The 12,907-nt window shown below is 47.5% G+C and overlaps 1 protein-coding gene across 3 annotated transcripts in view; it reads right to left on the bottom strand.

Annotated features, from left to right (window-relative positions):
* Positions 1 to 3,848: 3,848 nt before the first annotated feature.
* ARMC8 (armadillo repeat containing 8) overlaps positions 3,849 to 12,907 on the bottom strand; it is a 102,099-nt gene continuing 93,040 nt past the window's right edge. For all 3 annotated transcript variants that reach the window (XM_007170337.3, XM_007170338.3, XM_057545325.1), the window contains 3 exons: positions 10,159 to 10,231; positions 8,660 to 8,753; positions 3,849 to 4,508 (listed from right to left, as the gene is read on the bottom strand). In XM_007170337.3, coding sequence (XP_007170399.2) covers positions 4,475 to 4,508; positions 8,660 to 8,753; positions 10,159 to 10,231 — 201 coding nt within the window. In that variant the 3' untranslated portion in view covers positions 3,849 to 4,474. The remainder of the gene's footprint in view (positions 4,509 to 8,659; positions 8,754 to 10,158; positions 10,232 to 12,907) is intronic.

The raw sequence follows: 12,907 nt of genomic DNA, 5'->3' as shown, positions 1-12,907 counted from the left end.
GAGGTTTTCAGTAACTAGCATTACCCCTGTGCATAGTAACATGCCAGCTACTCTCTTACCGGTTTGCTCTTTGGTTTATTTGTAAATTCACTGAGCCCAGGCGTACTCTTTCCTCGCTGACTGAGGAAAAGGCTGTGTTCTTCTACACCACGAGGCAAATGGCAGAGATTTCCTTCTCATCTGCTGGTTTTCTCCAGGGGGCCTTCATGCTTATGACTTGAAGAAGCTCTTTCAATGGGCAGTTAGCTCCCAGAAGACTGTCCTTTATGGATGCACTACTCTTTCCTCCAGCCTGTAGCACGAGGCCCTCCGTGCTGGCACTGGGGACAGGATGAGTCAGGCTGCAGAAGGTGGGGACACCGGGTGGCCTGTGACAGCGGGTGGGTGGCTGCACTTCCCAGGACCTCGTGTCACCTCTAGATGGAAGCATGCCTGCCCACTGTGCTCAGCGCACCAGCACAGGCCTCTGTGAGAAACACCCAGGGGAGCCCTCCCTGACAGAGTCCGTCAGGAGAGTTGAATCTGCTGTTCCAGGTCCCCAGGCACATAGCCCACCGTGGGGCTGTGCTCTTCCCTTCGTGAGTGGCCTCGAGAGGGGGACTCGGCTGGCCTGTGTTCACCTCAGAGCTGGCAACAGCGCCCGACGCCTGGTCTTCCACACCACAGGTGCTGTGGGGCTCTGAATGAGCTGCTCGGGGTGCACCCAGCTGACAGCTATCTCATCTCCCCGGAAGCTAGGAGGCCAAACTCCCATCACTGGAGAGATGAGAGGTGATAAATGGAGTGAGCAAGGCCTCTGAAAGCAGGGGACGGAGAAGAGCAGGTGGGGGAACTGGCCCGTGTGTGCTGGTGTCTGTGATGAACTTTCTGCCTCCCCGGGAAGCGGCTGGGAGTGGCAGGGCCGGGACGGGGAAAGCAGGAGGGGCGCTAGGTGATAGGGCTGGGGTGGGAGGTGTGACGACACGCTCCTTCCTTCTATTGCACGGTAGGGCGCTTCTCTTCTCAGAGTCCAGAAGGTTCCTGGCGGAAGGAATGGGGCGAGGGCAGAGGGGGAGGAAGAGAAGTGCTGTGTGGCTCTGAACGAGCTGCTCGGGGTGCACCCAGCTGGCAGCCATCTGGAGGAAGGCTGAAATGTCTGCTCACTGTCTGAGGACCGAACTCCTTGGCAGAGACCCTGGGCCTGCAGGATGGGCGCCATTTTAGGCGTTAAGGCTTCTCCTGGGTGTGAGCGCCTGACAGGGTGGAGGGCAGGCCTAGCCCCACGAAGTGAAGGACGCGGCTTGACTGGCTCAGGCCCTCCACTCAGCCAGGCGGCTGACTGTCCGGCAGAGCCAAGACTGTCAGGAGCCAGGGCTGCGGGGAGAGGGGGAGGAAGGTGGCTTGGTGGGTCCCAATGCGGCCTTGGCGGGGGCTCCCTCCGCTTTCCCTGAGCCCAGGTCGTGGAACAAAACTTCCCTCGTGCTGGGAGCTGACACATACCTCCCTGCCCAGCAACCAGGGAAGGTCAGTGCAAAGGAGCAGGACTGGGAAAGCACCAGCCCCTATCCCAGGTGGCAAGGTGTCCGGAACCTCCCTGTCGGCTCTCCAGCAGGATCTGGGGTCAGTCCCCCCTTCCCAGGCCACGCTTCCGGTAAATGCAGGGCGCCTGTGCAGACGGTCATTTGCCAAGCTCTGGGCCTGAGTCCAGTGGGTGGTGGCAGGGGAGGAGTGGCATAGGACGGAGGGGGGAGTCCTGGTGGCCGGAAGTGGCCACCTGTAAAGACCAGGAAGAGGGGGCCGCAGACCGCTGCAGAGGCCCCCCGGAAGCTGCAGTTACCCTAGGGCGCTGGCCCCCCCTCTTAAATGCAAAGTCACTTCCCAGCCTCTCCATTCACCAAGAATCTCAGGTTCCGAAAGCCAGTACACATCATCTTCTAATGTTTCCTAATGTTCTAGGTATTTGGAAAACAGACTCCTTTTTAGAAGTTGCCATGCTTTTTTCTTGGCTTTTATTAGCATGTGTTAAAATCATATTATCCAAACACTACCAGAAGAACATGTATTGTTCTGCATAAAGTGCTTAAGGAAAAAAATGCAACTTATTAAATTGGACATTCTTTTCTAGTTCATAAATTTTGGGTTACAATCAGGGCACAAAAGGAGAAACAGAATGCAGTATTAGAGAGAGCGAGAAGCTTAGTTAAGAACTTGGGTGGAAACACAAGACCACGTCCCATTCCTCCCACTTCCTTGCTGACTGAACACTGCACCTGCATAAAGCAGCAAACAGCTTTGTTTTAATAAATACATTTTCCTTCATTCAACTCAGAAAAGTTAATCATAGTAAAAGCACTTTTTCTTTGACCATCTGTTTATAGCCACAGGCAAGATTTAGCCACAGAGTTTAAGTGTGAAAGTGTCATTTCATTGGGCTTTCCACTTTCCAATGCTATCTGGGTTCAAGATTGTCTCAGCAATTCATTATTGGTTTATTTATATTTACCTGGTACTTTAAATACCAACTCTATAGTGTTTTGTGTTACAAATGCCAACCAAGGATATTTTCCCAGTACTAGAAATGTCAATGAGTGGGCCTAAATAAGGCTTTTTCCCCAATACACTCCATTTTCTTTAAACTGGCTTCTGCACATTAGCACTCTGATGGTTGCACAAAACCCAAGTTCCTGTTGTGACAGATTTTTAAATCGGTAATGTTCTGAAAAAATAACAACTTGGAAATCTCTGTGTTTGAATCTTGGGTGGTCGTGTTGAGAACAGAAAAAACCGGCATTAAATACATTTTAAAAACATTCATTTGCAATCAAACATATTTAACTCTTCCAAGGAAGGAGCAGGGTGGTGATGGTGTGCCCCGTCAGGAGTGGCTGGTGGGCTGGGGAACCCATCGGGCGCACGCACTCAGGGCAAGCTTCTGGGCCGCAGACCTCGCCTCCTGGCCGCGATGCCTTTGAACTTCGCAGAGCAAAGGGAAAAGCAAGGCTGGCTGTACCTTCAAACAGTCAAAAGCAACCTCGTTGAGTTCACCTTGAAGCGGACCCAGAAGCTGGAGCGTGTGCCAAGCTGAGGGCTGCTGAAGGGCTAAGCAGTAGTGGCTGGAAAAGGCGGTCATCTGCGGTCCTCCTGGGGAGACCCCCTTCCCTTCTCTCAAACGTCAGTGCTTTGGGCTTCATGCAGGAAAAAATCTTAGCCGCATCGCTTATTAAAATTTCCATCTCATTTTACAAAAGCACACTGAATAGCAGTCCTGAGTGACAAGTATATAGAATTTGCTGAGTATAGCCAAGAGAAAAACAGCTTTCTAAACTATCCTGTTCTTTGCTTCTTCCTACAGATGCGTCTGTAGGACGTTCTTTAGTTTCACAGTGATATATGCTGTTTCAGGAAGCACAAGGTGATCGGACTTTGTTTCCACGAAGTGATGACCTACTTTAGTTGGAGCTTAAGGTTCCATGACTGGTTCTAAATCCCGCCATACACTGCTATACCAGTGACAGGATTTAGGGCAGTTGGGAGGCTCTCGGTGCCCAGTTCCTGCCAAGCACAGCCCACCAGTCATGGCTGGGCTTTCACTATCAGTAGTTATACTTCCCTTTGATGTTTCAGAAAACCTGTGGTGCATTTGTCGCCTCACTCCACCCAACCCTGTCCATCTGACTTGGAAGCCTGAGAGCTTATTGAATTAGGCTGAAAAGAGGCTCTGTACCTGCTGATATTGACGGCAGTATAAGATGCTAGCTTACTAGTTTGCACAGCACCATATATCGTGCCTGTTATTCAGGCCAACTATAGCCAACCTTTTCGTTTTGTTTTTTTCTTTTTTTGTTTTTTATAAAGAAAATCTATGTAAGTTGAGGTTCAGAAATGCATATATTTTTTACTTACAAATATTCATCTGACCAAAATTCAACATAACCTTTATGGAACACTTAACAATCGTTTTGTTTTTAAAATAACATTTCATTCAAACTGTATATAATTCAGTAAAGATTTTTATACAGCAAGCAATGCTTAAACCCTGGAAAATCTGTAGAAAAGAGATTTTCACACAAAATAAGAAAAGAAAACTTTGAGGTATCCCTCACACACACACGTCCATTCATCCTGACCCACATGCACGCGCGCGCGCACACACACACACACACACACACACACACACAGCCATTCTCACTCACAAAGTGGCTGCAGCATAGGCAAAAAATTGTAGGTCCAAAGGAAAATAATTGATTGTTCTAATAAAGAGTCCAGGTAGCTCAGAAAGAAACAAAACAAAACACAATAGTCCTCTGAGGAAATTACTACCTCAAAAAAATGTTCTCAAGGTGAATTTGAGATCTAAGCCTACCAAATTGCTTTTGCAAAACAGCTCCCTGCAGTCCAAGGTGACTTGTGCAAATAGAAGGAATCAAATGAGGCTAGTTCCTGTACTTCCTTTAACAAGGATGTGGGATGCTCGCAGGCGCCCAGGGCGTTCCCATCACGCCAGGTACTGCTGCAGTGCCATCTTTGCCCTGCAATCACAAAGTTCCTGTTAGCCGTCATCTCAGAAGTGTAATTAAAGTAAAAAGCCCATGGTTCAAAGACGGTAGCTGGGAAAGTCTAAAAAGGTAGGTCCCCCAAGGGAACCGGGGTAAGCCCAGTGGGACACCTACTGTAAAGGGCAGAGATCTGTGGTCAGCACACACGTCAAACCCATGCTGGCTACATCCTCTTCCTGTGGTCCTGCTCGTGTCCTTATAGCTGCTGCAACCCAGTGACATTCTATAATTTTCCTTTGTCACTGGCATATAGTTGTGGTGGATCTGGGATTCTTGACTTTCTCCTATTGCCATGCAGGTTTTATCTAGTGCTGCAGGACACTGGGGAGGACACTTAGGGCTCTGGGAAGCTAAGAGGAACACTGACCGGGGAGAGGCGGGTAGGGGCTGATTAGAAGGTGCGTGGGAGGGGCAAAGAGCTCCTGGGATGAGGCTGTCTGGTGGTTCACATGCCTCAGAACTGAGGAAGGGAGGTTACAATTTTACCCCATTCTTCTCGTCATGCCTGATGACACTGACTGATGTGGGATGTGGGTTGTTACAGTGATTAGGGAAAAAGTTAGCTAGCTGGAGAGGAAAAGGTGCAATGTGGGCAATGCCTTAACCTATCCTGATCCTTATAAAAGTGACTTCCTTTGAGCTGGGACTGAGAAGGCCTCCTTTACTCTCCCATCATGATTTGGTAAAGGCTGCAAGTGTGGAAGTTAGGAAGTCAGGTTTTGGCAATGATCTCCGCTTCTAAGTTATAGAAAGAAAAGGTTAAATTTTTCTGTTACTATTAGCTGATGAAAGTACACCAAAGCAGACTGGGCAACGATAAGCTGGACTCAAGCGCAGTTTCTTTGCTGCAGTAATGGATACAATCTACAGTTTTAAAAGAGGTGTGCTAAGGCATATTCTTGCAATTATTTAAGACTCTATAAGGATGATAGTTGCAAATAGTCCAGTTCATCAGAACAGAAAGCTCCATACAGACCACTCCAAGTTACGAGCAAGCTGGGTTCTACAAGGTCGTTTTGTTAGGAAATAAGTTTAAGAATAAAGCCACAGGCTACCTCTTACTGACCATAACTTCACAAACCTGAGGCCCTCTGAGGCTGGGGTGGAGAGGCCTAGTTAGCAATAGCTCCTCATCTGTAAGTGTCTCAAAGTCAAAGGATCACAAAGTCTTAAAGACAAAGAACCTGAAAGATGTTGTCTTTAGGTAACAGACTTTACTATGGTGGGAAAGCCCACATGAGGGTCTTGATCGAAATTCTGTATTACTCTCTAAAATCGTCGATTCAGACTCCTTCTGGATCTTTGGCTATATCTGATTATATCGGACCTCAGACTGTGCCCTCATTATCTTTCTGCTATCTATTAATATCTAAGGAGTCTTTCAGATGGATGGTTTTGTAGGCAAGGTCACCTTTCCTTAAATGGACTGAGGTAGAGTAGCTCAGACCTTGACCCTTTTAATGGGGTTTAAGAACTGCTGACAATGTATGTGCCAAAGAAATTGGGGAAGCAGTACCAGATTGGTCTAAGCAGTGCAGGCCAGGGCTTAAAACTATCCCACTTCATGCTGGTGAGGCCTCTTTCCAGGTCATCCCAGAGATGATTTTAAGCAGAACTATTTTAATTTCTGAACAAACACAAGAAAAGAAACCCAGGGAACAGTCTGGCTCTCGGCCAAAAGAGACGGGCTGACAGAGCCTGTCACTTAAGCCAGCAGCTGTTACTACTGATGTGGAGGTAGACATGAAGGTTCCTGTCCTCAAGGTACAGCTCAAATCCCACCTTCAGCATGTGGCCGGCCTTGACCTGCCTTTGAAGGAACACTCATCTGAGCAGCAGGCTGGGCTGCAGTTATTCAGGGATTTGTCTTTAACCCACTGGATGGCGAGCTTCAGGGAGGAAGGGGCCCAGCTCTCTGTGCTCCATCTGGCCCAGCCATTCACTTGAGGAACAATTAAACAAGTGCCTCTTCCCTTCTGTGGAGCAGGTAAGCAAGCTGATAGCCATAACACCATGTGTTGTGTCCTATGGGAGCAGAGAGGGGTCCCTAGCAAGGCCTGGGGGCCAGGGTGCAGAAGGATCCAGCAAGACTTCCACGGAGGTGACAACCTGATTTGAGTTTTGAACGACGGATGGCCATTGTCCAGGCGTTCTCCGCCCTTGCTTTCAGGACACCTATGCGCCCAGGTCTCTGCCTGCCTCACCGGTTGTTCTTCCTGCTCCTTTGCTGGACCTTCTTCATCTTCCCCTAAAGGTGGCGGTGGGGTGTCCCAGAGCATGGTCCTTGGCCCTCCTGTCTTCTCTCCTCTCGTTTATTCTCCCTAAGTGAGTTCAGCCAGCTCCAGGGCTTTATATACCATCCCAATTCATATCTTCAGCCCCACTCTCCCGAGTCCCTTGGGTATCTAATAGCATCCAAAAGTCAGCACGCCAAACAAGAACTCTTGATTCTCCCTACCCCCACCCACTTCTCTTCTATTCTTCACCATCTTGGCAAATGACCATCTTGGTAAACCCTCTATTCAGCTGCTCAGGCTAAAACTCTAGGCATTTTCCTTTCCTCTCTTTCTTTAACATCCTACATTGAATCCATAAGCAAACCTGTTGGCTCTACCTTTAGATTAAATCCTGAATCCAACCACTTCTCAATACTCCCAGCACTACCACCCTCATCTCTTACCTAACACGACTGTAACGGCCTTTAGCTGGTCTCCCTGCTTCCACTGCTGCCCTACTACAGACCGTTCTCTACACAGCCACCAGAGCCATCTTTTAAAAATTTGAATCAGATACTGTCTCTTCTGCTCAAAACTCTCTAATGACTGACTTCCTATTAAAATCTGGATAAAATCCAAAGTCCTTGCCACAGTCTACAAGGCTCTTCAGTTGTTCCCACTGCCTCCCTGGGTCCACTTCTTACCACTCTCCCCCTCGCTCATTTTTCCCCAGCCCCACTGGTCTTCCTGCTGCTTCTTGAACGTTCAAGCTCATCCCTGCCTCAGGGCCTTGAACCCACTGTCCCCTGTCTGGAATACTATTCTAAGCATCTGCCTGGAAGACTCTCTCATTTCACCCAGGTCTTTGATCAAATGTCACATCCTCGGAGAGGTTGGGACTAATTTATACCACATGAAGCTTTCTTACTCTCCATTCCCTCACCCTTGCTTATACCTTCGTAGTACCTCTCATTATCTGCTATCATATTACATATTCATTTGCTTATTGTCTGTCTTCTGTACTAGAATGTAAGTTACATGAGGGCAAGGATGTCATCAATTTTATTCACCCTTATATCTCCGATGCCTGAAACGATGCCTGGTAGAGGTTGGTATTAAGATATATATATATATTTGTTGAATGAATGGGGATTCAGAGGCGAGGGGACTGGGACGGCAAATCAGATGGAAAAGAAGGTGTAAATGCTTGAAGGTGTGATACTGTAAGAGGGCAGGTGTGGCTGGAGCACAGGGTGGGCACGGGGGAGGGGGCAGCACAAGGAAGGCAGAGCCAGACCATGGAGCACTCTGAGCCCTGCTCACGAGTGTGGAGAATGAAAGTGAGCTGGAAGACGAAGGCTGTGTTATAAGAAGGGTCCACAGCCAGGAAAAACAATCTTGGCTATCCTGAGCTTAGAGGGGTCTCTGACTATGACTCTCGCCTCACCCAGAGAAGGTGAGCTCTCTGAGGACAGGGACCCCTTAGTGGTCACTGCTGCATCCCCAGCAGCCAGGCCAGGCTGGCGCAAGGCAGGCGCTCAGTGAGCTTCTGAGCTAATGAATGTTTTTATAATTGGCCTTCGTTTCTGCTCTCCAAAAGGCCACACGCATTTCTATTCTAATGATCGAGGGACTGAAAGGGAATGACCTCTGGATCCTCTCCAGAGTCCCACTAAGGTGGCCTGGGCTCATGTTAATTCAGAGTGAGATGAGAATCTTTAATAATCTGCAAATTATTAGTTTATCTCTTACTCAAACGTCACACAGTTGACTGACAGATTATTAAGAAGGGAATCCAAGAATCTAAAAGATTTTGAGTTTGGCCATGTGACTTACTAAGCAATTCAAACCCTGTCATAAAAGAATGCAACATACCCCAAAGCAAGGCCCTTTTACTTTGATACTCACTTGTCACAAAGATTTGAATCTGGTGACTGACTCAGTTTGTGCAGAATATCTACGATGCCCATGTCTCGTAATTTATCCTGGCGTTCTTGTGAGCCTGAGAGATGAAAGCTAGCAGGTTACTGGGAACATGACCCAGGCAATTGCTCGCCTTAATGTACAGCCAACAATCTGGAGCCTTACCAGTGTCCTCTGCCCTCTCCCCTTCCGCCCCCTCGCCCTCCACTCTCCCCAGTGCAGCCAGATCCCCTCATGCTTGGATTCTCCAACAGTGTTCTAACTGGTCTCTCTGCCTCTTGACCCTCCTTCCTGCAGTCCATCCAGGGTTCTGCTGCTGGATTAATTTCTCCATGGACCACAGAGTCAAGGTCAGCTTCTTCAGCCTGGCACAAGGCCCTGCCATCAGGCCCCATCTTCATCACTTCTTTCTGGACATACTTAGCCAGGCTCTTCCTACTCCAAACCAGTCTTGTTTTCCCCTTCGATTCTCTTCCACCCTCCTCTGACCTCCCAGCACTTCCTGCTGCCTCTCAGCACGTGGCAGTTCCAACTCCGCACTGCTGTGTTCTATCTTCCAACTAGACTAGGACCTCCTTGAGGGTAGCTGGTTTCCCTCGTACCCGGCTGTTACTTGGTCTCTCGGCCTGCACGCTGAATGCAGTTTTTCCTCCTTCCACTTTGTTCTGGACACAGTGCTAAGGAGGGTAATTCTCCTGGACTCTTTCTTCCCCCCCCTGAAGAGCCCACAGTGACTCACTCATGCACTGACCTCCTTGAGACCCAGAGAACCAGAATCTCTAGGGGTAGAGCCCAGAAATCTGCGTTTTACAAAGTTCCTCGGGTGATTCTCATGCAGCCAACCCAGCACTGAGACCCACTGCTCTCCTGCACGTGTTCACTACCTTAGCTGTACATTGGAATCACCTGGGGAATTCAAAAAAACACTTATGTCTGGAGACCACCCCCAGAGATTCTGATTTAACTGGCTGGTGCAAAAACCCCTGGGTGATTCTAACGCACAGTCAAGGTGGAGAGCTACAGGGGCCCCCTCACAGACTGGCTGCTCCACCAGGCACAGTGTGGTTCTCCCTTCTCACCAATGCACCCTCTTCCCCATTAAGCTCATCTGCCTGTAGGCCTTTCAGGCGCTCCCCCTGCTCACAGTGCAAGGCCAATCCTCCTGCCCACCCTCACCTCTCGTCTTCTTCAAGTGCCTCTCACCATCCTCCTCCTCAGCCCTCTCAAGGACAAGGACTGTCACTCACTTCCCTAGGGTCTCCACCACCCTCACGTTCAGTAATCTGGAACAGTGCTGACCCCACGGTGGGGCTCAGTGTTAACTGGACCCATGGATTCTCATTCATACCAAGGTGACACGGTTGGGGGCTTGGGGGCCAATGAGAGGTGCCTCTACCCAGGATTTCAGGGGCGCCTGATGCCTTTCCTGTGCAAGACCTTCCTTCCCATAATTTTCTTCAGAACAAATCTCACCAATCTCTTACCTTCCTCTTCATTCCATATGAGGTTTGATATACAAAACATAGCAGCAAGCTGCAATTTGACATGTGAATGACCCTATTTGATGCAGAAAAGGAAACAAAAACAGAGGTAATCTCATTTGAGGTCATTTTTGGTAACGTACCACAGGCAATTCCAATAGCCTAAAAGTTTGAAGTCGGGACCTCAAACCCAAATGTCTTGGGGAGGCCACAAAATTAATACTAATGGGTGAACAGGTTGGGCTAAAGACAAGAGAATGGTAGGAAATCCGGCACACTGGGGAGTGAAGCCTTGCCAAAAGACATTCATACTCAAATTTTAGAAACCCTCTGGCTGGCCAAACAAAACACCTCTAGGGCCACAGGTGCAGTCTGCAATTTATCACTCAACCCATACACACAGGAACACTGGCATATGACAAGTCTATGCTTTTGACTATACTTTCTCTACAGTAGGAAACATTCCGGGCCAATAAACTGAATGGATGTGCACTTAGTATTTATCTCTTTGGCTACTGATTATCTGATTCAAAGTACTCGTTTCTATAGGCACATCACAAAAAACTTGACTAAGTCTCTACTATTCTTAAGGAGCCTCCTATGCTCCCGAAACACACTTCCTGTTTATTTCTCTTTATGTACTGAAAGTACAACCATTTTTGCTTAAGTTATTATTTATCCATATACAGTGCTTTCTCCTAAATGAAAGAGGACCCAGTGGTAAAACAATCTTTCCAGATGATTTTTTTTAACAGAAGTATAGCTGATTTACAATGCGGTGCCAATATCTGCTGTACAGCAAAGTGACTCAGTTATACATGTATATACATTCTGTTTTTTATATTCTTTTCCATTATGCTTTGTCCCAGGAGACTGGATAGAGTTCCCTGTGCTATACAGTAGGACCTTGTTGTTTATCCATCCTAAATGTAACAGTTTGCATCTACCAACGCGAATTCCCAGTCCATCCCTCCCCCTCCCCCCCCTCCCCCTTGGCAACCACAAGTCTGATCTCTGTGTTACAGACGATTTTTTAATTGGTCAATTAAAAAAAGAAAGTCCCCACTACACTTAAATAACTTATGCATATCTGTGAAATACCGTGACACGATATATGCTCAATAGTTTCTTGAAGGCTGAGACAGACTCATCTTGCCATGTAGAACTATATCTGAATTAAGCAGAGACAAAGAAAAGCACATGCCTTCCTTCATTAGAATTCTATGGTTGGTGATTCTTTTTCCCTCCTACCTGCCAAGACTTTTAGAGAGCTGTCCAGTTGGGGCTCCACTAAGACAAAACAGAATAAAATGTGTCATCTGCTCCCAGCATCAGGCCAGCAATGAGTATTTGTTGAATAAATGAACTTATTTATAATACAACAGTAAGTATTTACTACATATAAGTTCATCCATCTTTCACTCAATAAACATTTTTTGAGGAAACAAATTGCTGTGATAGGGAAAACTGGAGGGTGGAGGGGTGGGAACCTAATTTTAAGTGAAATGGACAGAAAAGATCTCTTTGAAGGAGGCAATATTTATACAGAGGAAGAATAAAAAATAGGAAGAATAGGAAGGTGCCAGGTGTACAAAGAGCAAGAGGTACCAAGAAGAGGGAAAAGTTTGCAAAAAGGTTTGAGGTAAAAAGAAACTGTAGAGCTTATGCATATTGAGATGGAAAAGTAGAGTAACATTAGTCCAGAGATGCAGGCATGGCTAAATTGTAGGCCCTTGCAGGCCAGAATAAGGACAGATTTCATTCTGAGTTGACAGGAAGCCCTGAAGGATTTAAGCAGTGGAGGGACAACACCTGATTTACATTTTTAGAAGGTCACCCAGGCTGAAGGGACTGGAGTGACAGTGCTGAGGTGTCTGGGAGGCTGTTATGGTCAATCAGGTATGAGAGGCTGTGGCTTGAACTAGGGTGAGAGCAGCAGCGACAGAAAGAAGTCAACAGCATCCAGAGCGGCTAGGGGCCGGGCTAACAGGACCAACTGATAAATTGGATTACGAGATGAAGGAGCTGGAGAAATAAAGACTGACTCCTTGGTGTGAGTAACGGGTAGATGGCAGAGCCACTCTACTCAGATGGAAAAGGTCAGGAGGGGAGAAATTTAGGTTTAGGGGAGATACTTAAGAATCGACTTTTAAACACCAACCTCAAGAGGCTTCAGACAGCCACAGAGAGATGCTGAGTAAGCAGGAAGATATACGAGTCCAGAGTTCAGAAGAGAGGTCTAGGCTGGCGAATACCCTCCATGTGACCCTTGGACCTTGCTCCCCAACCCCTCCCGCCTATTAAGAAAAGAACCAGCATTTGTAAAGCTGTAGACACCATCAGGGAAGCTTGTTGTCACGGCTTTTGAAGGCCAGTAACCATTATTGTGGCTGTGTTTTGTATTGCTTGATACCATGACAGTGTAAGTAAGATAATGCCTAATCTATTTATCAAAATTGACTACTGAACTGGAGCCCAGAAACCAAACAAAGAATAGAGATGACAGTAAAAGCCGTGGGAGTGGATGAGAGTCCCTAAATCAGTGGTTCTCAGCTCTGGCTATACCTAAGAACCACCTGGGGAACTGTAAAAAAAAAAACACTGATGCCCAGGCTACACCCCAGAACTATTAAATCGGAATCTCGGGAGGAAAGGGGCAAGGCAACAGGCTTTGAAAGATTCCTCCACCATGCAACAAAGGGTAGGAACCATCAATCTCAAGAGTACATGTGGGAGAGAAAAGATAAAGGTC

This window comes from Balaenoptera acutorostrata, chromosome 4 (genome assembly GCF_949987535.1).
Source record: "Balaenoptera acutorostrata chromosome 4, mBalAcu1.1, whole genome shotgun sequence".
NCBI classification, from domain to species: Eukaryota; Metazoa; Chordata; class Mammalia; order Artiodactyla; family Balaenopteridae; genus Balaenoptera; species Balaenoptera acutorostrata.
This window is presented reverse-complemented; position numbering and strand designations above follow the sequence as displayed.